This window comes from Electrona antarctica (genome assembly GCF_951216825.1).
Source record: "Electrona antarctica genome assembly, chromosome: 3".
Taxonomy (NCBI): Eukaryota; Metazoa; Chordata; class Actinopteri; order Myctophiformes; family Myctophidae; genus Electrona; species Electrona antarctica.
The window spans coordinates 12,508,840-12,536,043 of NC_136808.1; the positions used below are offsets into that span (position 1 = coordinate 12,508,840).

Sequence of the window (27,204 nt, forward strand, 5' to 3'; positions counted from 1 at the left end):
TGAGCGTACAACATGAGGCCATCAGATCACTTCCCTCTCCAAACATGAAGGCTTTAATAGATCTGTGAAACTCGGGGCCCTGGACTTTTTCACACCACTGAGTCGCAACTCACACAGAACCAACAGCAGGCAGAGCAACAACAACAAAACAACTCACACAGAACCAACAGCAGGCAGAGCAACAACTCACACAGAACCAACAGCAGGCAGAGCAACAACAACAAAACAACTCACACAGAACCAGCAGCAGGCAGAGCAACAACTCACACAGAACCAACAGCAGGCAGAGCAACAACACAACTCACACAGAACCAACAGCAGGCAGAGCAACAACAACAAAACAACTCACACAGAACCAGCAGCAGGCAGAGCAACAACAACAACACAACTCACACAGAACCAGCAGCAGGCAGAGCAACAACAACAAAACAACTCACACAGAACCAACAGCAGGCAGAGCAACAACAACAAAACAACTCACACAGAACCAACAGCAGGCAGAGCAACAACAACAAAACAACTCACACAGAACCAGCAGCAGGCAGAGCAACAACAACAAAACAACTCACACAGAACCAACAGCAGGCAGAGCAACAACAACAAAACAACTCACACAGAACCAACAGCAGGCAGAGCAACAACAACAAAACAACTCACACAGAACCAACAGCAGGCAGAGCAACAACAACAAAACAAGAAGAAGAAGTAAAGGGGGAAACTGACTCCATGCTGGAAAGATATCCCATTTTCAGGGTATCTGTCCTGTGTTTCATATACTGCAGTACTGCCTTGACAACTGGATTTCCCCTGTTGGATCAATATCTATCTACCTACCTACCTACCTAGGTAACAAGACAACTCACCCCTAAACTCACTTTTGGTGAGTTGTCCAGACAACTCACCCCTAAACGTGAAGACATCTCACCCCTGCTTTTTTAGGGGTGAGATGTCTTCACTTTCCGGGGTGAGATGTCTTCACTTTTGGCCACTTTCGGGGTGAGATGTCTTCACGTTTAGGGGTGAGTTGTCAGGACAACTCACCAAAAGTCTGACTGAATATGTAGCCTTTGAGCTATACTTTACTGAATATTTCACAAGAATATAACACAAGAGTCAAATGTACGGTCAAATGTAATGTAGTTTATTTAAATATAGAAACATTGTAAACAAAGTTCAAACAGCAGTTTGTACAAAAAATATAAAAAAAGGTAAACATCAAAAGTTTAGAAAAACATCAGTTTGTACAAAAAAATATAGAAAAAAGTTAAATATAGAAAAAATGTAAACTAAAAAATATAGTAAAAAGTTGTCTCAATGCTGCATAGAGAGAGAGAGAGAGAGAGAGAGACGCTCTACTCCTTACAAGTGTTTCACCGGATTTTACTGTTAAATAAATAAATAATTAGCCGTGACTGCGCACGTCTGTAGGAACCGATAGTTAGATCCGAAATTGAATTATGCCTACTGTAATGGGTGCCACGGAAAGTACAGACAACTCACCCCGCAATGTCAGAAAGTGAAGACAGCTCACCCCGGAAAGTAAAGACATCTCACCGGGGTGAGATGTCTTCACTTTCCGGGGTGAGCTGTCTTCACTTTCCGGGGTGAGCTGTCCGGGGTGAGCTGTCCGGACAACTCACCCCGACATGTCAAAAAGTGAAGACAACTCACCGGGGTGAGATGTCTCGTATTCCCTACCTATATCTATCTATACGGTATCTATCTACAGTATCCGTGGACCACTGGTGGTCCGTGAAGGTATTGCATGTGGTCCCTGACCATGCATAAATAGTAATGTAGCAAAGTAAGATTTTATATTTTCTTCCATGGAACAGTGCACTAAACTTTTGTGGAAGTGCATCAATGTTATCAGAATTACTGGGAAGTCTGAGGTGAAGAAATTCCACAGAAAAGGCTGTTTCTCAAGAAGGGTAAGTGTACCAGCTTGCCTGATTGAGTCATCATTATTAGGACATGTGCCCATATAATCATGTGCTATATCTTGCACGTATTTGCCATTTTTACTATATATATATATTACTATTGAACTATTTTAAAATATTTTTCAAGATAGTAAAATATGGCAAAAAAGTTTAGGGATAAAGGTTAAGGCACGCCCAAGATAGGGCCACATGTGTCAGTTCTGTATATCAGTTAAGTCCGTGGACCATCGTTTGAGAAACAGTATATACATGGGATGCATTCCATAGCAAGTGTTATCGAAAGCACTAATCTTAGCCCATATCCCATTACAACACAACAGTGGTCCCCAGGTTGATTCTTAGTCAAGGTGGTGGTCCCTGGTTCACAATCAGTTGAAAACCCCTGGTATAGAGTTCTCAAACTCTGCCCGAACCCGACCAGGCCCGGCGTTTTAGGGCCGGGCCGGGCCTAAAATGTATGCTAATCAGTAGGGCCGGGCCGGGCCTTGGGCTACATGAAGAAAAAAATATATATATATATATTGAATTTGTTTATAATAATAAAAATAATAGTTCTGTTCTGTCTGTTTGTGTATTTATCTATTATGAAGATGGTGCTGACTAGCGTTTCAATTTTACTCGGCCGGGCCTCGGGCCTGATCACTTTATGATGAAGGGATTATGCGGACACCCCTGACGACGAGAGTCAGACGTAAAGGAAAATAAACCATTCTGGGCTTCAGTGTGGAAAATATACAAAGAACAGAATATATATATATATATAACAAAGATCGCAAGAAGCTGCAGACTAACATATGGAGTAACCTTTGTTCCCTTCTGGGATTTGGGATAGGGTGGGCTGAGGTGGGTGGGTTTTGTGTGTGTGTGTGTGTGTGTGTGTTTGTGGAGGGGGGGGTATAACGCTCCGAGGACTGTAGGCACGCCAGGGAGAGGTGAGCTGTCACCCCCCATTACGATCACCGCACTGGGCTGGGAGGGGGAGGGGGAGGAAAGGAGAGGAGGGGAGGAAAGAGAGGAGAGGAGAGGAGGCGAAAAGCTGGTTTGCTGCTAACCGCCATCCCGGGGCTTCAGAAGAACCCAACCCTCGGTGTAACCATTGGCCTCCAGGGAAACACTTGCACGCAAGTCCTCCCTCAGCTCCCAACCAATAAATGTGATCTTTTTTTTTTAAGGCTGCGTAAGAGACATTCTTTGGATTTAAAGTGTGTGTACAGTATGTGTGTGGCTGTAGGTTAAGGACACATACAGTAAGGGGAGGGGGGGGGGGTCAGTAGGCTATAGCCTCTCAGATGAGTAGTACAGTACTACATTAAACTTTAAAGAGGCAGGGATGAGTGCGGTGCATTACTATTAAAAGGCATCCCAACTGCATTCACATGTATTCACATTGTATTCAACAGTCACAGCATAACACTGCACACCATCATGTAGTAAAGTCATGCCTCACAAGTCATGCCTCACAACAATCAGAGACCACACACTTTGGTAAAATGGCAAAACAACTTAAAACGAAATGACACCCGTGTAAACTGAGCGGTGCAACTATACTTTTATTGTGATAGTTTACTGTCCTGTACTGTCCTGTACGGTACCGTTTTGTTATTGTTAGTTATACTTTTATTGTGATAGTTATAGTGCTCAGTAGGGCATTCACTTCTAGTCATTTTTACTAGTTGACTAGTTGCCTAGTTTACTAGTCGACTAGTTGTTTAACTACCTATTATGTAAAAAATAAAAATAAATAAAAAAATAAATTTTTTTTTTTTTTGGAAATAAATATTTATACATTGAAAAACTGTGTACATGGTGACTATAACTATAATCTACCTGATCTTGAGGCCTACAAAATCGAACTTTTTTTTTCTTTTTTTCTTATCAACTGGTCAACTAGTACCAACAAGGTCGACTAGTGGATTTACTAGTCGACTAGTAAACTAGTCGACTAGTTGCTTAATGCCCTACTGCTCAGTGTGAAAGGCCCTTTAGGATGCTCAACAGCACCACTTTAGGTCACCCGGCGCTGGCATTGCATGGCTGTTCATTCCTCAGACAGACAGACAGACAGACAGACAGACAGACAGACAGACATGGGGACACACGAAGCCCGGTCATTGGAGTGGTGTGCACCGCTCAAAAACGATGCATACAAGGAGGTAAGGTATAGGCCCGGGCAGCGGTTCCCAAAACCCCCTGTTACCTCCCGACCTATAGCTGACGCACACCCCCACATGGAAATATAAATTGCATAAGCTATATAGAGACATACATTTCCTTTTAATCCACATATATGAACCTGAATATGGCATAATATATGCAGCATAGGCTATATTCTGCATATACTTGCCATATATGGGCATAATATGTTAATATATTTAAAATAAAACCATAGCACCACACCATTAGACTTTTCATGTCCCGCACCCCCTAGAAGGTGCTCGCGCACCACAGAGGGGTGCACGCACCACAGACTTTTCATGTCGCACACCCCCTAGAAGGTGCTCGCGCACCACAAGGGGTGCACGCACCACCGTTTGGGAACCACTGGTATAGGGTAATGTAATTATATCCAATTAACGTCCAAGTCTGGAGGACGGGACACTGTAGAGAGACATCATAATGAAATATACGCATGCATAAAATTAATTAATACAGTCGCAGTGCTGTTAACCCATTCAGGCCTGACGTCGAAATTAAAAAAAAAAAAGTTTTCTAAATCATGACAATTTTCGGAAAGATTTGAGGCACATTTTAACGATTTTTCAAAAATAGCAGACCTACAAGTTCATAGCGCGCCACTCGGTGGCGCGCTATGAGCTTGTAGATCTGCTATTTTTCAATAGCTAAATTATAACATAATGTTTAAAACGCTAACGCTAACGTGACATGGATGCGTTCCAGGTCTCAATGGATTAAATATTATGCTTAGCTCAGAGCTGACCTTTCGCTGCCTTTTCAGTGAGCTTGGGTCGCTGCTGCTGCTGCTGCTGAGGCACATTCTGCCCCCCCCCACCTCCCCCCTGTTTTCCTAACACCCTTGTCACTCATCATCACTCATCATTGTTAGGGACAATAGGAAAGTTTGGTTAAGGCACACACTGCAGTATGCCCCCCCCCCCCCCCCCCCCCCCCCCGATCACATATTTGTGCATGTGTGTGTTAAACTCGCATGTATGAAAGTGCAGATGCAGATCCTACCGTTGTCGTTGTTGTTTGTTGCATACACACAAAATCACAGGACGCTATACTCAGGTTGTAATGGTTGTACCGCCTGGAAATAAGCTATAAGAAAGACCCTGCGGTTGTGCCGTTTGTGAAACTAGAGCTGTAAATATCTGAAAACCCCTTACTCGTATTGTAAATAAGGGGGGATTCACACCGAGTCTGATTGATTCAAACTGTTCCTGAATAGTTATATATACGGATACGAATACGGTTGCCATAAATCACACTGGCCTTGATTCTATCCGCACGCGAGTACACTTCATTCAACTGTATTCAATGCTTGCACATGGCAGCGATCCATATCCGAGTACACTTCATTCAACTGTATTCAATGCTTCCACATGGCAGCGATCCGTAATATCCGAGTACACTTCAATCGGTCCCGAGACTATACCTCCATACGATTGGGTGATCCGCTCCCGGGAATGGTACGCAGCATTCACACTAACCACAACATCTGCCAAGTGGTCCCGAGTGCACATCCGGGACCATAGTGTGAATCTGCCCTAAGATAACAAAGACCATACGGCTGTGCCGTTTGTAAAAAAGCTAAGAGAGACCCAACAAGTGTGCTGTTTGTGAATAAGCTAAGAGAGACCCAACAAGTGTGCTGTTTGTGAATAAGATAAGAGAGACCCAACAAGTGTGCTGTTTGTGAATAAGCTAAGAGAGACCCAACAAGTGTGCCGTTTGTGAAACAAGCTTCTAAATATCTGAAACCCTTGTACTTTTTTTGTGGTAAAAGTGCTCAAACTTTCTTCTTTCCAGCCTTGATCTCCTTTCTCCCCCCCCCCCCCCCCACCCTCTTCTTACCATGCTTTAGTTTTCTTAGAAAGATAACACGATGGGAACTATGCACAAAAACTAATTTAACCCACTTTTTTGAGGGGTGCTAGGCTAGCCCCTCCTATGCCCAGCTTTGTGTGTCTGTCTGTGTGTTTGTACCACGGAATGTGACGATCCGATTGGCTGAGCACGGTATATGATGATCCTGGTGATGTATATGAAGATAATAGAGCTCACTTCACACAAGTGATTGTGTGAAGCGCTGTAATCCTTAAACCGGGTAACAACCCCCCCCCCCCCCCCAAATTGCAATGGTCTCATTACATTGCCTTCGTGAACGTTGCCTTTGTGCGGGGCCTGTCCTTCATATGGCCCTCTGAATAATCTACTGAGTGTAATTAAAGTCCATTCAGTGCTCTATATATATATATATATACGAGTCCTAGCCGGGCCTCCGTCATCTGGCCAGGCTTTTCAACGGCCACCTGTATGAACCCCCCCCCCCCGCAGGACAGGGACCCTGACCCTCGTAAAATTCATGAGCGGCGCTTACATTCAGCCGCCCACCGACCCCGTCCCTCCTCAATGGACAACGACCACTTTTAAACAAGTCGTCTGTTGACCGTCGGGGTGAATGCTTTTTTCCCCCCCAAATACAATCCCGACCATATTCACAGTGGCCAGGGGTTAAGTGGCCAGCCGTGATTAGCCTGAGATGGATGTCTTTATATGGGCCTGGAAATAAAGAGGATCAAGAGGGGGAGCGTTTGTGTTCTTCAAGCAAACTTTAGAGGTATTGTTCACAGACGAGCGGGGGAGGGAGGGGGGGAGACATTTTTTTTGTTTGATTTTTTTAACAGAGGACAGATAATAACGAACTCAAAGGAAATGTCTGAAAGAGGACAAACTGGTGGAAAGGTCAGGGATTATATACGATATAAGCATTGTTTTGTTTTACACAAAGTGCTGAAATTAAACCGTTATGAATCCGTCCCATTATGACGATTCAATCATTTCAGAGAGGGCAGGCGAGCCTCAACTCTAACCTCCAAAGTCAGCTAAACAGAAACAAAACACTCTCTAAAAGGCACGGGGTTGAAATCCAGCACATTTCAGTCTCTCTCTCTCCGCAGCTAAAACAAACACAACACACACGCACACCTCTCTGCAGGCATACACAAATACGGGAGAGCGCACACATAGACAAGCCCCCTCACACACACACACACACACACACACACACACACACACACACACACACACACACTCCTCCTCCTGTCCTGACCCCCCCAGCCCCAGGACACAGAGCACTGGGAGTGTGGGAAAGTTATTTTTAGGACCGATGCAGAAAGCGTTCCTGGGCTTGACGCTCCTGCGCTGGATGGATCAACATTCCACCTTTGAACCACTCCGACCGTAGGACCCGTTTGTGCCGATGGTGACAATTTTTTACGCCGGTGGCTCAGGGGTAGAGTGGCTGGATGGTAACCGCAAGGTTGCCAGTTCGAACCCGGCCTCCCCCAGAGTTGGTGTCGAAGTGTCCTTGGAGCAAGACACTGAACCCCTAATTGCTCCTGATGTGCTGGTTGGTGCCTTGCATGGTTTCCTGCCGCCATCGGTGTATGAATGTGTGTGTGAATGGGTGAATGTAATGCACTACCTATGTAAAGCGCTTTGGATAAAGGCACTATATAAATGCACCATTTACCATTTTTACGTTCTCTGACTGATTCTTTTACTAATATCTACAGGAGTGAAGATGGTGATAGCTGGACCACATTGTTTTCTTCAGAACAACACTGGTAAATGGTAAAATTGTGCATTTATAAAGTGCTTTTATCCAAAGCGATTGACATAGATTGTGCATTACATTCACCCATCCACATTCCACACACACATGGCGGAGGAAACCATGCAAGGCAACAACCAACACATTGCTGCCCCATCTGGCGGAGTCAGGTTAATAGAGAGTATGCGCATGCTTAAAGTGAATGGCACATCGAGTGGCAAATCGAGTGGCAAAGCAACAGGCAAAGTGAGTTTAACATCGTTTAATGTTGTTTAATGCAATCAGATATGACTTTTCTATGTGGATGTATGGGCTGTCAAGGCCTGAAAGTAGTTTTTTGCCACTCAGTAGGCATTCCTGCATAACTTCCTGGTTTGATGATGATGTCACTCGCATACCCTCTATTAGGGGTTCAGAGTCTTGCTCAAGGACACTTCGACACTAACTCTGGGGGAGCCCGGGATCAAACTGGGAACCTAGGAGGTTCCCATCAAGCTGTTCAACCGGCCACTCTACCCCTGAGCCACTGCCGCTGCCACTGGAACGGAAGACGTTCAGAACATTATTAATGTTGGGATTTATGTAACATAAATGGTTCATTTAGGTACACTTAAATACGATTTAATAAGATTGTTCTTGCACTCTAATATAGAGTAAATAATTTATTTAAATATGCGCTTGCCATATAAATTCTGCTATACGCCTGGTGGGCCGGCCAGGCCAACACGATCCTTCTAGGATATTCTGTTGAAAATCTGAGCAATGGTTTCATGTTGAGAGTGAGACTTACTGCTAATTGTCCCTGCAGGGGCTTTGCTAATCCACAGTAAAGTTGTGCAAGTTTTATGGACATAAAACAGATGTGTAGGAAACAATATGAAAATAAGGTCCTCACCCAAATATGTCAATAATGCATAATTTGAAAAGAAAGAACTGTATTTCTCTGGCAGTGAGCGACTGCAGAATGATTGGGACTAAAAAATATTAAGTCATTTGGTGTATAGTATATTACAACCTGAATGGAGAATGTTTTCTGTCTGTTTGTCTGTCTATTAGTAGGATATCTTGAGGAGTTAAGATGGAATGGATTCGTAAGAAACTTGGTCCTGCCAAGGAAGAAATTATGACCTTTTCGTTAACCCTATAGAACACTAAATTATGTTTGTAATGCGATTTTCATAATGTTGCTGATGTCTGAGGTGGGTGGGTCCTTGGGTCACATGATGCTCAGTGACATCACAGAAGGTAGGTATGTTTTCCTGCCCAGCGCCCACATCCCTGTATTTGTTTGTACAGGCAGCTGTTCAGGTGAATTTCACCCAGGTTTAGTGATATAGGGTCATTTTTGAGTGGTGTAAACCACTCCTACAACTGGCTTTTGTGTGCAGAAAAAAATGAGCATGGTTGCTATGTTCAAAATAATTTCTGACGTAATTAAATCACACCCGGGTGAACTGGATGACCGTAGCAACCATGGTCATTTTTTCTGCACAAAAACAGCCAGTTGTGAAATCACATCCGGGTGTGAGGCTAAATAATACCTTACCTTATATAATACCTTAGACATTACGTCAGACCACAGCTGATCATGCTATATAAAACCTTACACCACTCAGTTCACACGGGTGTGATATTTTTTAGTAATATTTTTAAAATGGGGGCCACCAATGACATCATTTTTTTTTTCATTTGTGAATTTTCATGTTGATGAAAAATAAAAATCACACCCGTGTGAACTGAGTGGTGCAGTGACGTCACACACTAACCATAGCAACCATGCTCACCTATACGTGGCCCCACGTACAGGTACACACATACATAAATACATAGATACAGACAAAGCTGGTTGTTGGAGTGGTTTGCACCACTCAAAAAGAGTACCTCAAATTGCCATGTATTGCTGTACTGCACTAGTTTTTAACAGTGGGCACATTTACAAGTCTTACCAGCAGCAGTGCTCTCTCACATTCATGCAAAACAGACAATCCTCAAGCGGAATTAGAGACTATTTTACAAAGCTTTAGACGATGGCAATAAAAAAAGATATGACCCCAGGATACATTCATACATACAGAGAAGACACAAAAGGCACCAGGGGGGAGCAATGTGACCCCTGCAGTCACTAGGATTATGCTAATGGAGGAGCCATTTCTGAACGCACTTACACATATCCTATAGCACCACAGTGACGCCAGCCATCCCATGGATGAGGGGTGGCATGCAAGTTGGCTAGCTCCTCTTCCTTAACGGAAGATGAAGACGACTAGGGCTACTTTAACCCATTTTGGGCGGGAACCCCTTTTGGTGTTTTAAACATTATGTTATAATTTAGCTATTGAAAAATAGCAGATCTACAAGCTCATAGCGCGCCACCGAGTGGCGCGCTACGAGCTTGTAGGTCTGCTATTTTTGAAAAATCGTGAAAATGTGCCTCAAATTTGGAATATATTTTTTCAGAACAAACGTTTTTAACTCAAATCTTTGCTTCTGTTGAGGTCCCTGGAACAACATATTTTCAGATGGGGGTCGGAGGCCAATTACAGATCATTTTTGGGGTCCTTGACATGAAATATTGAGTGATATAGGCCTAGAAACATAGGTATTTCGGAAAACTGTCAGGATTTAGAAGACATTTTTTTCAGGGCTAAACCGGTTAATCAAGTCTGAGTCCAGTGTGGCCACACACAGCAGACCAGTCTGGTCTAATGGGGGCTGAGCAGTGCTACAGTCTTACACACACCACGTTAAGAGTTCACTGCTCACAGAGGAAACAGCGTGCGTTCCAAAGGCCAGTCCAGGCCGCCCGGCGGTCTTACTCGCTGTGACAGGAGGGGCACAACACGTGTCCCGTTTTGTTTCCTTCCAACTGTAAATCCTGTCCGTTTGTGAGAAATGTTTCCACGTTGCATCATGCACACACGGTGGAATCCTCAGTGTTTCACTCCCATAGTAGACAACATGTAAACCAAAAGCCACCCGTGGGAGGGAGTCCACTTGGTTACGCTTGCAGTGGTGGAGAAAGTACTCAAATGTTGTTTTCTTTAATGTTTTTTTGTGCTTTCGCCTTTATTTTATATATTTTATGGAGGGACAGACAGTAGGCTGACAGGAAATGGGGAGAGAGATGGGGGGATGACATGCAGTAAAGGCCGTCGGGATTGGGAGTCGAACCCGTGGCACACTGCCAGACTGGACCAAGGTGCCTGGACCGCTGAGCCACGGCCCAGGCCATACTCAAATGTTTTACGTATGTTTTTAAGTATCGATACTGGAATATAGAAACACTTTGTTATGAGTAAAAGGCCGGAATTCAAAATGTGCTTGAGTAAAAGTACAAAAGTATTGGCATAAAATGTATTATGCGAAAATCAATAAAGAGATTTGTAAAAAGAAAAGAAAAGAAAAGCTATATAGGGCTGAAGTGGTTAATGCATGTTTTGTAATAATAATCTAAATCTGCAAAGTAACTAGTAACCAGTTTGCACATAAATGTAGTGGAGTAAAAGTACAATATTTGGATCCGAGATGTAGTGGAGTAGAAGTAAAAGTATCGGAAATACTCAAGTAAAGTACAAGTACCTACAAATTGTACATAAGCACAGTACTTAAGTAATTGTACGTAGTTACTTTCCACCACTGGGCGCTTGTACACTCTCTGAGTGACAACGGGATCAATGAAGACAGATAAATGAAGACCCTACTCCTACTGACTGGGTAGGGGTGGAGGCAAAGCCCCCGATGTTGACCAATCTGAACTAGAAGACTACAAGACAAAACACCACAAACGTATTATTACACGTGATCTTATTTGCTCCCTACAGGCATCTGCAGGCTAATTAGAAAAGAGGGCTCAAGGGTACTGATTTAACCTGCATCCTGTCTTGAGCCTTTGAACCTTGACCTCATCAGGATGCACATAACATCCTCTGTATCCCCGGGGCTACACTGATTCCTTATCAGAGCACCAATACGTGTCCCCGGTCTACTCTCATTCACTTATAAGTAAGTAGCCATGAGGCCCATATAGGGCAGGAGCCTATCTCCTGTTTCTGTAGCGTGAGGCGGCTTGATGTACAAGTAAAGTACACCCCCTGGACATGACGCTAGCATGTCGCAGGGATAGTTACCCCCAATCCAACCCTTGATGCTGAGGGTCAAGCAGGGAGGCACTGAGTCTTCGGTATGACCCGGGCCGGGGATCGAACCCCCGACCTCCCAGTCCCAGGGCGGACACTCTAACCACTGAGACAATCTGCGAACTGGGACAATCAGCTGAGCTGATTCAATTATACTTACTGCAATTGTTCTGCTTTGCTGCTCCATCCACACCAACAAAAACGTCGGTAGTGTGGCATTAAGGCGAGACATGGTAGGTGAATAGGGAAAAAAAGTTAACTAATAGCTATCACAATGAAACTTCTCCAGTTAATTACTTATATTAAAACTAAGATTCTTTGTATTACAAGTTTTCTGAAATTACATGTTTAAATATGCAAATTAGGCATTATATGCGCTAATTTGCATACATTTTGGGACGATAAATCTGAAGATCGGATAAAGCCAGGTTCAAAATGATTGTTTAATTTTGTTGACATATTAGAGACAAAGAAAATTACAGAAGGGATTTTAGATATCTCTAATTATCACTCCACAAATCAGAAAATAGTGGTATAAAATGTGATGTAAATCAGGCTATGAATGATATATCAACAAACCCATCTGTAAATATCTGCAGAATATAGTTATGAATAAGACAGAAAGTTTGGTGTATGTGAGTGCAACTGAAGTGGAGATTCTTTGTCCCAGGTATGAGGAAAACTCATTTTGAGTAAATGGCCTTTAAAGAATTGTATTGTAAAATTCCAAAACGTTTTATTTGAAGCCACTATTTTGAGACAAAATATCTCATCCAAACTTTGGCAACAACATACAATGCCATATATCATTGGAAAGGTCTATACTGTATTAAGTCAGTCACGTCACTGCATTTTTCACCATTTTGAAACTTGCATTTTACCGTACGTACACCAGGTCATTCAAACTAAAGTAAAGTAATTTAAATACTTTAAATGACTTCTGATTCAGATTAGGAGAGAAATGCGATCAAAGACTGTATGGTGGGATGCGGAGGCCTCATTATATACAGGTATCATCACACAAGGAAACATGTGCACGCACACGAGCATTCATGCTCAAACACACACACATACTGTACACGTTCACATTTGCAGAACAGATAAAACCTCTGCTAAATAATTGATGTGGAGCTGATGTATGTTGTGAATATTGTTCAGCAAAGGCGTCCTATCGCGTGCCATGGACTGGCCTGCACTGGGCGCTCTCTCTCTCTCTCTCTCACACACGCACGCACGCACGCACGCACGCACGCACGCACGCACGCACGCACGCACGCACGCACGCACGCACACACACACACACACACGCACACACGCACAATACCTTGTCCCAAAACAGTACAGGGACCGGCGTGGACCGAGGGAGGATGTATAAATTATTCAGCGACAATATTATTCTAAAGGTCCGTTCCCATTTGATTTTGACTACCAAAGCAGGCAACGGAACCACAGGCAGATGTACTGAATATACCCCTAAACCACACCATGAACCGTCCCTATTTCTGGGCATAAGTAGGGTAACATTTTGCGAAAATAGGTGAACATTCAGCAAAACTATAGCAGCTAGGGCTAATTTGGGGGAAGCGACCACGTATAGACCCCAGGAAGCAAGGTAGGATAATATGGGTTTAGAATAAATTGGTGAATTGTGTGCACTGTGAACAAATCCAGGACATCTATATACTGATGCCGTTGTTTATGTCTTTATTCTCTGCATGGGATTATACGTTATAGGTATTGTGATCCTCTATTGATAGTAAATATTGAATGACCTAGTTAGGTTCCATCTCTCATAGGAGCTTCTTTTCAGCACCGGCTTTTCCTCTCCAATCTACGCTGGAGTGCCCCACATTAACCGAGAGCCAGTAAAGCAAATATTAGGAACAGGCATGGAGTGCAAACAGAAACACAGTAAACAGGACCCATGGATATAGGTGTCTGTCTAACTCACTCCCTTGTTCCACAACAACCACAATCTTTTTTTCCTCCCAGTAAAAAACAAAACAAAATACTCACTGTGTTAATGCATCCATTTGCTACTCAGAGACAGTACACATTGGACCAGTAAGGGTCCATTTGGTTAACAACACCAAGGATCTGACCCTGTTTTAGGCGGTTGGTTCGTGGCCTCAGAGGAAAAGCCCTCATTTTAATTAGACCTGACCTGAAAATCACTTAACTGCTCCTCTCCGTTCCCTCCCCCCCCACCCCCCCTTTCCAAGCCTGCGCACCGGTCCTCGCATAGGTCCATTAACACCCCTCCCTTGGCACCCACAGGCTTCAGTGGGGTGGGGGGGGGGGGGGTGCAGGCGTTGTCTTAAAGACGTTTTGAGGACACGCCAAGGAACATTAACCTACTCCACCAGCAACTCTCTCTCTCTCTCTCTCTCTCTCGCTAGCTCCGACTCCCTCGCTGCAACCTCCTGAGCTCTACTTCCTCATCTTCACCTCACCCCACCCACACACACACACACCACGTATTCCTCTCATGTTCGTCATCATCTTCACCTCTTCCTCATTACTTCCTCTCATGTTTATTGTTCATTGTCACACAAGTGTGGATTAAAGTTGATTTCAGTCATGGATTCCATAGACGTCAGCATGTATGTCTTCTATAGAAGTGTGTCCTGCACCGAAAATAGCCTATTTTCAGGTTATTAGTTATTCCAGTCTCCCAGAAAACCCTAATGATCTCAGATATTTCGTAACCACAATTGTAAATGCCTTAATCTGCAATTTTCTTCAACTGGTTAGCTGTGTGGCTACTGACACATCTTTTTTTTTTTACATTATTGTGTTATGTGTGTGCAGGACACGTGGTGATAGTGTGGGGGGTGCACACGCAGATCCAACACAACCAAAAGATCTGACATGCGGAAATCACCCGTCTCTCCCGAACATGCTTTCCGTGTCCGACACGCGTTGCGCCGTGCTTGCGGTTAGAGTAGGGGTTTGATGTAGGTTGTCGGTCTAACGACAGTCGGAACCAGTAGTATGTCGGAACCAGCGTAATCTAGTAAGAGAGTGGCGACTCTAGCGTTGACTCCCATTGTAACAATGGAATGCGGAAGTGCTCATTCTATCTCAATGGGATAGTTCCAATGTTTGGAACTATACAGCCCATAGGCACCCGCTTTACGGCGAGATCAAAGCGTGTTGCTCTGGTCAGAACTAAAGCCTATACCCTTAGTGTGTGTGTGTGTATGTGTGGTGGCTCCCTTCACGCTGTTTCACACATTACATATTAGGACTTGGCCCAGCAACATTTTTCAGTCACAACATGTTATTTTGCTTTAATCCATGTGTGGTTGTACGGCTGTACAGCCCGTAAAAGAGACCCTACGGTTGTGCCGTTTGTGAAACAAGCCTCCAATATCTTCTTTGTACTTTTTGTGGTAAAAGTACAAATTCTTTGTTTTCTTGGAAAAAGGACACGATGGGAACTATGCACAAACAACTAATTTCACCCACTTTTCTTTTGTACTGTGATGTGACAATGAAGCTGATTCTGTCGTCTTCACCTCCGCACCGCCAATTCCTCCTATTTTCATGGTAATCATCTTCACATAGTCATCCTCACCCCACCGTCCTGTGCTTCCACAGCTCTGCTCAGCTTCAACGAGGTGTTCAGACGAGCCGCAACCTCAAAGTCGTCCACACCTTCGGTCAGAGTGCTAAAAGTTTACCGCAAAGCCAACGCACGTGCCCCGGAACCGCACGGCCCCCACATCTGAAAAGGACGGGGGCTTGTGTCAGTTCCGCGGCGGCCTCTCGATGGCCTCTCTAAAAATGGGACTAATTTGACACAAATCCCTCCGTCTTATACTGTATTTGACCCCTTGACCCGCCCGTGGCACCCCAGTACCCCGCAGGCGCATCGTCTGTCAGTTTAAAGGGTCAGATAAAGGTAAGCTAAATGTAATTGCGTACCTTCGTGCATTCTTTCAAAGCTTCCTCCTCAAAACCCTTTGCATTGTGAGACATATTAGTGACTGTGAGTGTGTGAGTGTGTGTGTGTGTGTGTGTGTGTGTGTGTGTGTGTGTGTGTGTGTGTGTGTGTGTGTGTGTGTGTGTGTGTGTGTGTGTGTGTCAAGCTTGCGCGTCAAGTGTGAGAGAATGGGAAAAATCTTCCTCGGTTTTCGCTCACATGCGTGCGTGTGCTTGTGGATAAAAAAGAAGAATTGAGTCACGGTGATGACACAAGCGCATATTATGCACGTTGTGTCATCACCATGAATATGAACATATATATGTGTGTGTGTGTGTGTGTGGGTGTACGCAGTGTCTGTAGTATGTGTTAATCTTCTAAACACCTTAACACCCCCCATCATCTACCTGCTCAGACAGGGCAATGGGTTAATTCTGGCTTCAGGCGTTATGTGGCTAATAACTGCTCGTCAACCCCCGCCTGAACTTTCAGAAACTCCAGCAGGTTTCCATGACAACCTTATCACTGACTGAACGTATGTGTGGAACCATTTCAGGTCTAGTGCTGCATGGTGGCGTTTGCCTCGGCCATTATGTGCGACGACTCGAACTATTCAAATGAATTAATACATTCAAAAGCACACGTCTTTACTGTCAACCTTTTACGTTACATGTTGGTAAATCAGTGCGTTTATTGAATATTGAGTGACGCAAAGTGTGAGTCAAATGGCTTGGCTAATAGTTAACCCATTTTGGGCAGGAACGCCTTTTGGTGTTAGCATTATGTTATGCTTTATCTATTGAAAAATAGCAGATCTACAAGCTTGTAGGACTGCTATTTTTGAAAAATCAAAGAACGACTGACATAGAAACATAGCTTTTTCAGAAAACTGTCAGGATGTAGAAGACATTTTTAGAATCTGATCTCAGGTCAAAATGGGTTAAGAGATGTGTTGTTGGTGACTAGGAGGATTTGCAATGTGGTGGGCGGGGCGTTATGCTGCCGACTTCACCGTCAGACCTCACTGACAGGAAATTAGACCTGTCAATCACAACGCAACAAGCGCCCAATTCTTAACCGATACGCTAAGACAAATAGAGAAACATGGCACACTGTACCATGGGAAAACATGATGTGGACAATTAGAAAGAGACAGGCAGCAGCAGCATAATATGTACCAGACAGCGGCCTTGTGTCCGCCCTGAAACTGGGAGGTCGGGGGTTCGATCCCCGGCCGGGTCATACCAAAGACTGTACAAATGGGACCCAATGCCTCCCTGGCACTTTAGCATCAAGGGTTGGATTGGGGGGTAAAATCAACTAATGATTCCCGAACGCGGCGCACGCTGAGGCTCCAGGAGATGGGTCAAATGCGGAGAACAAACTTCACTGCGGTAACGTGTGTGACTAATCGTACGACTTTGACTTTGCACACAGTAATACAGTGTTAAATCAACCCGCAATGGCACACCTACAGTATCATACAATCACGCCGCCCTCTTCCGCATCATTGCGCTAGGCTAACACTGCTCCCAGTTCTATCTTCAAACGCGCCGCAAATTCTTTCTTCCGAGTGGCTCCGCCCGATCACGTGCAATGCATGTTGGGTCACAGGTGCATGATGGGAATGCGGACTGCCATTACCTACTTTCATGGGTCGCAGTTTTTTGTGTATTTTGTTTTTCCGTTATAGTCTTGGGCCCGCGCAAATATTCTAGTTTGAATACATTTTTACACTCTGGTTGGACTAACACAGAGGATTTAACTGTGCAGGTGACTTAAGCAAAACTGGACGTGGAGAAGCAAAAGACACAGGCAGGCAGGGTGCGAGCAGTGAGCAGTGTGGACCGGGAGGAAGCCGTTGAGACATTGCTGTGTGTGTGTGTGTCTGCGCGCGGCCCCAGGGAGACCAGTCCTGTAGCTGAAGAGTTAAATGAGGTGATTAGCAGGGCTGGTGTGGCCTGTCACACGCAGGGGCTGACAATCCGACGATCGTTATCTCACACGTCAATCACAACGGCCCGACGAGACAGTTGACCAATGGGTCACACACGCACACACGTGCGCGCGCACACACACACACACAAATGTCGAGACACGCAATCAGTAGATACAGGTAAACACAGACAGATCTGCATGTGTGGCACGGCAGGGCTGGGTTCAATAACCGCGGTTGTGAAGGCCTTTTCGAGTTCATAACCGTGATTATTTTTTTTTTAAATAAAATAAATGATCCCATGATTCTGTAACCATTTTACTATGGTACTCTCCCTCCGCCAACCTGGGGAGAGCCCCGAACTGAGCTCATGCTTCCTTCAATGCACGAGGAGTGAGAAGGCAGGCCGCTCACTGCGACACTGTGCCCCCTTATATTATTATCACTAGAACCATTATTATTATTATAATATATATATTTTTTTATTTCATTCAAAACAACTTTTTTGGAGCTATCGCTCAATATCGCCATACCGTCGGTAAACAGTGATTTATTACCGCCCCAGCCCTAGTGCGCGCGCACACACACACACACACACACACACACACACACACACACACACACACACACACACACACACACACACACACACACACACACACACACACACACACACACACACACACACACACACACACACACACACACACACACACACACACACACACAATAGGCTATGCAGGCAATTGCTTTAGAATAGGTGAGCCAAGAGGTAGCATTATACTGATTATACTCAACTCAGATGATTAATGAATTATTGAGCGCCGATCACAGTACCAGCATGCAAAAACAAACAAACACGAGAAGTAGTGTATTACGATTGATAACCATTGTTTTGGTTGTATTGATTGATTGATGGATGAGTGGCAGTGTGATACCCATGTCCTCTGGAAACTCCCAGAGAACACACGCCGCACCTGATCACTGTCAGCGCTGATTGACACTTCATATCGCATCGGCTCCTTATGTCAACACGGTAAGCTATTTTCAGAATTCCATAAAGTGCCTCTTTCTTTAACACCTCTCCCTTTGTTCTCCTTTCAAAAATCTTCCTGCACTGGATGCGACCCAAGAGCACCACACTAATGAAAGCTCCTTGAAACAAGACAAAGCCTGGCCCTTACAATGTGCAACAGAGGATCTCCTCCTGGCTTTTCGCCCTTTTTTGCCTAATAGCCATGCACCACAGAGGCCCAATGAAAACACAAAACAGCATTGAGGAGATCCACCTTGACTTTTACGAACCGTATAAATCTACACCGTCTGCACACGTGCGGAACCTGTTCAGGGAGATTCGAGGAGAAAACGTGCAGAAAAGGGGGGTGTCGTAGTAGAGCTGGCAGAAAAAACGAGAAGTGGTTGACCACAGGGTGCAGGGCACCGTCCCCCCCCCCCCTGCCCATCACCTCCCGCCTGAGACAATAGTGGATAGTAGATCAGAGCTTTAACCCATTTTGGACTGATGGCGATTAAAAAAAGGCTTCTAAATCCTAATCGTTTTCTGAAAAAAACATGTTTCTATGTCAGTTGTGCTCAACCTTTTTCATGTCAAGGACCCCCAGAATTATCTCTATTGGGCCACGGACCCCCATTTCAAAATATGTTGTTCCAGGGACCCCCCAGAAGCAAATATTTTAGTTCAAAATGTTCGCTCTGAAATATATATTCAAAGACTTTTCAAAAATAAAAAGTTTTTAAAAGTTTTTCAAAGGCTAAAGTATAACATAAATGCTTAAAACACCAAAAAGTGTTCCCGCCCAAAATGGGTTAAGGAGCACAGGGTGTGATAAGGTAATGATAATGTAATGAGGGCCAATCATGAGGGCTGAGCGAAGGGGAGGGGCCCCTTAATTTGTCTCTGGAGTGGTGCTCCTGTGACAGATTGATTACTCCTGAGTGAGAGTGAATTGAGTGATGAATTTGGCAGGCAGAAAGCATGTGTGTGGTGCAGAGAGAGAGAGAGAGAGAGAGAGAGAGAGAGAGAGTGAGTAAGGAACATGTATACATCTCAGTGAAGAAAGTAATGGCCTATATATTTATATATTGTGTTTATTAAAATAACCTTTTGCACCACATTGTGTAAACAGTACAAGCGTCCCGATTGCTTCATTTTTGTACTTTTTCCTGTTTTGTATGTGTCTACGAGGTTAACATTACTCTAATACAGAGGTTTTCAACTGGTGGTCCGTGGACCACTGGTGGTCCGTGAAGGTATTGCATGTGGTCCCTGACCATGCATTTAGTATGTTTTTTATCGATCACTATAATTGGGAAACGAACTAGTTCACTAAATGATCCAGAACATTTTTCACCGTGATTGCTCCTGCTTCAATTGATTTATTTTACTGACTGGTTGTTCTGCATTAAGTTCCTTTGTAATTTATCCTGATTTATAAAATTATAATGTTGTGTTTGATGTATTGTTTTTGACTGTATTTTGTGTATTGTAACCTCGGCTACATTGAAAATGAGGGCTTGCCCTCAACTTTATTTCCGAGAATAAATAAAGGTGATGATGATGACCTGGTGATGTATGATGACATCAATGTTGTCAGTTACTGGGAAGTCGGATGTCAAGAACTTCCACAGAAAGCTGTAATGCTGTAATCATGCAATTGCATGTCTGCTATCTATGAGTTTAATATGGAAGGTTAAGATAAGAGAGTAAGGGCAACCATGGGAAAGGAATAGCTCCGGACGACTAGCATTTGTCAGTTGAATTACTGTTAACACTTTAATTGCCCGGGGTTATTTAATCCATTACATTATAGCGCCCAGTCGATTTATAAACACGGACCCCTTTTCCGGACGGACCGGTGGAAGTTGTTGATGTGTGTGTAGCAGCTAACAATAGCCACACCACTCTAGAGTCGATCGACAACAACAGGAGAAGTGATTGACAAGAATAAATCTATCGAGACTAGCAACTGGACCGCGGAGCGCCGTCTAACACAGGATCTTTTTTCATAATTAGACGGGATGATTTAGATCGCGAGTTATGAACGTTTTAAGATTTTCGTTTTCATCAGCTAAACAGGGAAGGGAGTTTTTTCGATGACGTCTCACTCTTGCGCGTCACCGAGGATTGCCCAACAGGCGCTCCTGGGCTATAGAGCCATGCGATCCGTTCTCATATCAATAAACTTCGTCTTTTGGACAATACTTCGTCCTGGGCGTCGGGCGTTACTAATAGAAAGGACAAAAAACTTCGTCCTGGGCGATGGGAGTGTTAAGGGCTTGATTTAATTCACCTCAAATTAACAAATTAAACAAAGCTCTTAACTGTCAATATTTTCCAGCTTTTTTATCCCCACACCACGCCCATATCCCCCCACCAACACGACAGTGGTCCCCAGGTTGACTCTTAGTCAGGGTGGTGGTCCCCAGGTTGACTCTTAGTCAGGGTGGTGGTCCCCAGGTTGACTCTTAGTCAGGGTGGTGGTCCCCAGGTTGACTCTTAGTCAGGGTGGTGGTCCCCAGGTTGACTCTTAGTCAGGGTGGTGGTCCCCAGGTTGATTCTTAGTCAGGGTGGTGGTCCCCAGGTTGACTCTTAGTCAGGGTGGTGGTCCCCAGGTTGATTCTTAGTCAGGGTGGTGGTCCCCAGGTTGACTCTTAGTCAGGGTGGTGGTCCCCAGGTTGATTCTTAGTCAGGGTGGTGGTCCCCAGGCTGACTCTTAGTCAGGGTGGTGGTCCCCAGGTTGACTCTTAGTCAGGGTGGTGGTCCCCAGGTTGACTCTTAGTCAGGGTGGTGGTCCCTGGTTCATAATCAGTTGAAAACCCCTGCTCTAATAGACCCCCAGGTGTGGTTATAACATTCAAATAATATGTCTCCCCTTTGTATTTTTGCTTTCTTCCTGAAAGCTGAAAGCCTTTGAGTCAAAAGGCCCAATGCCAAAACCAGGTGTACTAAATGAAGTAGTGGGTGTGGCCACATAAAAACATATTTTAACACTTTCTGTACTTTCTTTTTGAGGGGCCTCCTATATACAGCTATAATAAAGCTCAATTAAGTTTGTTTTTCCAACGATGCTCGTTTAAGAAAACGCCATAGACAAGAAAGAGACATTTTATGTTTGTGTTGAGGACTAAAACATACATTAGCACCCGTTGCTTAGACAAACATATGTTGTAATTGATGTTGTAAGTACCTGAGCATGTTTTGTGATCATGTTTTGTGACCAAAAAATTATGATCATTTCTTCATCATTCGGGGGGGAGGGCACTCCATCTTTAACCCATTTAGGCCTGACGTCGAAATTTTAAAAAATGTCTTTTTAAAATGTATTTTTTTCTTCTGAAAAACCTCATGTTTCTATATCAGTGGTTCTCAATATTTCATGTCAAGGACCCCAAAAATTATATGTAATTGGCCTCCGACCCCCCCATCTGAAAATATGTCCAGGGACGCCCCCGGAAGCAAAGATTTGAGTTAAAAACGTTCGCTCTGAAAGAATATATATTCAAAGATTTGAGGCACTATTTTTCCAAAAATAGCAGATCTAGAAGTTCATAGCGCGGCACTCGGTGACGCGCTATGAGCTTGTAGATCTGCTATTTTTCAACAGCTAAAGCATAACATAATGCTAACACCAAAGGGGGTTCCCGCCCAAAATGGGTTAAAATGCAACCAGAACAATGTAAAGAGCATGTTCGCATCGCATATTCATTCATGAGCACAGAACTCACTTTTCTCCCATACTCTGCTGCCTTTTGAAGTTCCGCTGGGGTAGGTGTGACGGCGACGCCGTCTAATCAATAGTTTCACCTTTCACGTTGCCACCCGATAGCAGACGAAAAGCAAGCCTGCTTTGGCCGTGCGAGGCTAACGTGAGAGACTGCTCATAATCCTCGACCACTTAATGGGAGTGCCACTGGGAACAATGCGTGGGTAACACAAACGTAATGGCTTTCTAAATAAATCATAACTTTACATCTAAGTGGAGCTCTCGTTTTATATTAATAGTTTGCATGCGTTGCTGAGAGGGTGAGGAAAATGCAATTGGTCTATACATCTGAGGAATATGTTGAGGACGGTGCCACAAAAAAAAAAAAAAAAGTAGGCAGGAGAGGAGCGGACGCCCGTGGTAAATGACTCCTACCTCGATGGTGAACTGTTTCCTCTTGAGTTTGAAGGCCAGGTCCTTGTGGTCAGGGAGGTCACTCACCAGGCCGTTTAGGCGGGGCACCTGGCGCACGTGTAACAGGCCTGCAAGAGGAGAGATGGCGAGAAACCCAATAAACACTAATGAAACCGAGGTTACCTCAAACAGTGGATCATCAGACAACCCCAAAAGTGAAGTTGTGATAAAGTGTTAATGAAGGAATGCTGTGCTAGTAGTATTATATATTGGGTTCCAATCTGTGAACCCATCGGCAAAAACTAAACAAAAAAACCAGCACCCTCTCTGCAGTTTGTTAATCATTCTTGAGAGATTAATTGGGTCCCGACTAGGGTTGGGAACCTTTGGGATTTTAACGATTCCGATTCCTTAACGGTTCCTTTTAACAATTCCTAGGATAGGGGGTTCCAAATGGACCCTTACAGGACTGAAATTGAGTGAAATTTTGAGAAGCACTGGTATAGTAACTGTACAGCAGCCCTCAAGTGCACATAACCAGCTCTGACAGTGGGATTAAAAAAAAAATCCCGGCTCCAGAAACGGTTCCAAATACGATGGAACCGATTCCGGTTCTTCAAAACTCGGAACCTGTTCTGAAAAAAGAACCGGTTTCCTTCCGGGCCCCAGCCCTATAGCCCCGTGACTTCACGGGAGGGTTGATGCAGTATTTCCCAGTCCCAGCCAGACTGTGTGAGACCATTTGAGACCGACTGCACCCAAGGCATAATTACAAGGGCAGGACATTCCTACCCACATTGTGCCCCAGTTGTGATTTGCTGTGCCAAGCACTAACACCCCTGAGGCAGCGAGTCATGTGCTGATCCCTGATAGAGGGAAGAGAGAGCCTCTTTGAAACATCTTACAGAGGGGTCAGTCCTTCTCAAACTTTTTTAGAGCTCCAGAAAGGGTAGCATATTTTTAAACAATATTCAAGGACCCCCCCCACACCCCCCACAAGAATATACTGTAGTAATGCATATGTATATCTATATATTTTTTTTTTATTGAACATTTAAGAAGGCATAATACAGTCACCTCTATTTTATAACATTTGTTTAAACCGAAGATTCAAAGTTTGGTGTCCGACACTGCATGCAACAAAGGTCATTCGTTTTTTTTTCCACTACACTTACAAGTTTAAAAAAAATGCAATTTGCTGGATATATTTTGATACCTTTAATAAAGGTGTAATTATATATTGTTCTTTTACATTTTCCCATGGACCATTCTCCTCTCCACAGACTTGGCACATGCACAGCTCATGTGACACTGTAAATAGGCCCACGTAATGAAGCAGAAAAAGATAAACAGTGATTTTAATTGTTGAAGAAAAACTATTTTTCTTGCTTGCTTTTTTCCCCCCCAAAGGAATATCTTGTTATGGTGGATGATTTTATTCTCTCCCTCGTGTGTGTGCGCGTGTGTGTGTGTGTGTGTGTGTGTGTGTGTGTGTGTGTGTGTGTGTGTGTGTGTGAGTGTGTGTGTATGTGTGCACGTGTGTGTTATAAATGAAGTGCACCCACAAATTATTCCTCTCACTGGCAATGCATTAAAAGGCACGGGATCGAGAAAGGAGTATAATATAGACCAGGTCTTCACACAAAAAGAAAGAGAAAGAGAAGACAACTTGTTACAGTCAATTCTTTGCCTCGTCCCTCATTCCGTTTTACCGTGAAGTGACATTTTCATAAAACCGGGGTGGTATAAAAGGGGCGTGAGAGAGAAAAGGAGGGAGAGGGGGAAGCGAGAGAGAGAGAGAGAGAGAGCATGAGAGAGTAATGGAGAAAGGGAGAGAGACAGAGAAAGAGGGGGATGGTGGGTTCTCTCTCCTGTGCACTTGGGTGATTTCCCCTCGGCTGATTTGCAGTGACAGGCTTCCCAGCATGCTTTGAGCAGCGCTGAACTGCTGCCGCAAACACATACGCACGGACATGCACGCACGCACGCACGCACGGCGTACGTACGCTCATGCTAACAGACAGACACACACACGCGCGCGTGAGATGTGCGCGCGTCCGTAGATGCATTCGCACTTGTGAACACACATCAAAACAATCGCACACACATAAATGTATTTCATAACCTAATTGGATTTTCTAGAGCTGGCTACAAGCAGGGGTGCGTATCATTGTTAGAATGGAGATTAAATCACAGAATTTGTGAGAGTCCCTTTGGTATATCATTAAGAAAATAATGTGTTGAATGGCCTTGTTTTGTTTTACCTGTGAGGAGGGATGTGAATCATGTGACCACTACTATGTAGGGCTGCACGCAACTCAATTATTATCTTCCATTACCTTTTCCATTAAATGAATAATCAAGAAACGTGTTTTTCATTTTAAATTAAAATCAATCATTTTGTATCTATGAATACATCGATTAACAACATTTAAGCGATTTCATACTAGTCGTGCAATTTTATTTTAAATGGCAGGTTTACAAGCTTGCGACGCTATTTAATTATTATTATATATTTCTTTTTACTTTTCACCTACGACGACATGCTCAAAACAGAGACAGATTATGAATCAATTATTTTATAAAATTACAGGTTGTTTGTTGATATAATTGCCAAAATAGATTCGTTTGATTAACTGTTGCACCACTAAGCGTTGTGTTTTATCATGCATAATTAATAAAACACCCTCAGACGAAACCAAAAGCCAGCGCTGAACATTTCCAGTCCTCCTCATCAGGCCTTCAACGTGTCACAACTGGGAGGGACCGTCTAACTGGAGGACAGGAATGGAACGAGAGGAAAAGAGCAAGAGAGAGCAAGAACGAGAGAGAGAGAGAGAGAGAGAGAGAAAGAGGCAGAGTTTGAGAGCTGCTACGACTAAAAATACCCCCATGATTCGCTTAAACTGACCTTTATGTGTGGAGACTAGTGTGATAGAGATGGAATAGAAGAGGGTAGGAGGAGTAGGAAAAAAAGAAAGGGGGATGGTGAAATGGCGGGGGAAAAGGGAATGATGGCGCACGTGTGTGTGTGTGTGTGTGTGCGTGTGCGTGTGTGTGTGTGTGTGTGTGTCAGTGCCCTCTCTCCTTTCCTCTCTTCCTCCCTCCTCTTCTTTCCTCCCCATTAGCTCTCACTGCTGCTGTCCCCACCAGTGGTGGAAGGCAACTCGGTACATTTGGACCCGAGACGAGATTCTACAAAACGTCTTCTAAAATCATGACGGTGTTCTGAAAAACCTATGTTTCTGTGTGTCAGGGACCCCACAAATGTAAACATGTAAACAAACAAACAACGCACGCATCGAGCACACGCATATAGCGGAGCTACGTCCCATACCTTGTAGGGACGAGACGTTCTGAAAAACACCGCGTTCCGTTTCAGAGTGAAACGACCAAAATAAAATGCTCCAAACAGCCATTGCACAGGGTCTTTAAAGATGGAGTGCCGTGATGTTTGAATTATTTTCCAGTTTTTGGTGACAGTACCTTCATTAGACCCCTTGGTGTGGTTGTTATGTGCAATGATGTCTTCCCTTTGTATTTAGCGTTTCTTCCTGGAGACTGAAACCTTGACTGTCAAATGTGCCAATGAAAACAAAAACAGCGATATAGTGACATCACACTATCATTCCCTCCCCTAACCCCTCCCCCTTTATCATACAACAACAGCTGTGGGTGCGGCTTCAGTTCAGGTGGATCACCACCCATCACCACCCACCAGGCAAACCAGGCATACTTAATGAACTGGTGGGCGTGTCCACATAAAGACGACATTCTAACAAATACTGTACACGTTTTTTGAAAAAACATCTTCCTCCTTGTATAATACCTGATGAATGATGATCATGTTTTAGGGTGATTTCTTTTTTAATCTTTAAGCACTATCACGCTCATGAAGCAAGCCTTTCCACTTGCTTCTACCATATAATGTAGGCTTATTCTGCATACTCAGACACAGAGACACACAGATGCATACACTTAAGCTGCGTTCAGACCTGAATATATATATTTGCTCGCTTCGCCGCGTTTGTGCTGCGCCAGGTCGCACCGCGCGTTCACTTTAACTTCTCCGTCTTTGCATTGACTTTGAATGTAATCACCACTCACCACACACCTTTAGGCACAGGCGCAGGCACGTGCACACACACGCGCGCGCGCACACACACACACACACACACACACACACACACACACACACACACACACACACACACACACACACACACACACACACACACACACACACACACACACACACACACACACACACACACACACACACACACACACACACACACACACACACACACACACACACACACACAC

At 44.2% G+C, this 27,204-nt stretch overlaps 1 protein-coding gene across 1 annotated transcript in view; it reads right to left on the bottom strand.

Annotated features, from left to right (window-relative positions):
- elp4 (elongator acetyltransferase complex subunit 4) overlaps nt 1–27,204 on the bottom strand; it is a 107,907-nt gene that overhangs the window by 34,091 nt on the left and 46,612 nt on the right. Inside the window, exons 8-9 of the mRNA XM_079496204.1 lie at nt 25,646–25,652; nt 22,900–23,006 (exon numbers count right to left, since the gene is read on the bottom strand). Of these exons, the coding sequence (XP_079352330.1) occupies nt 22,900–23,006; nt 25,646–25,652 (114 nt within the window). The remainder of the gene's footprint in view (nt 1–22,899; nt 23,007–25,645; nt 25,653–27,204) is intronic.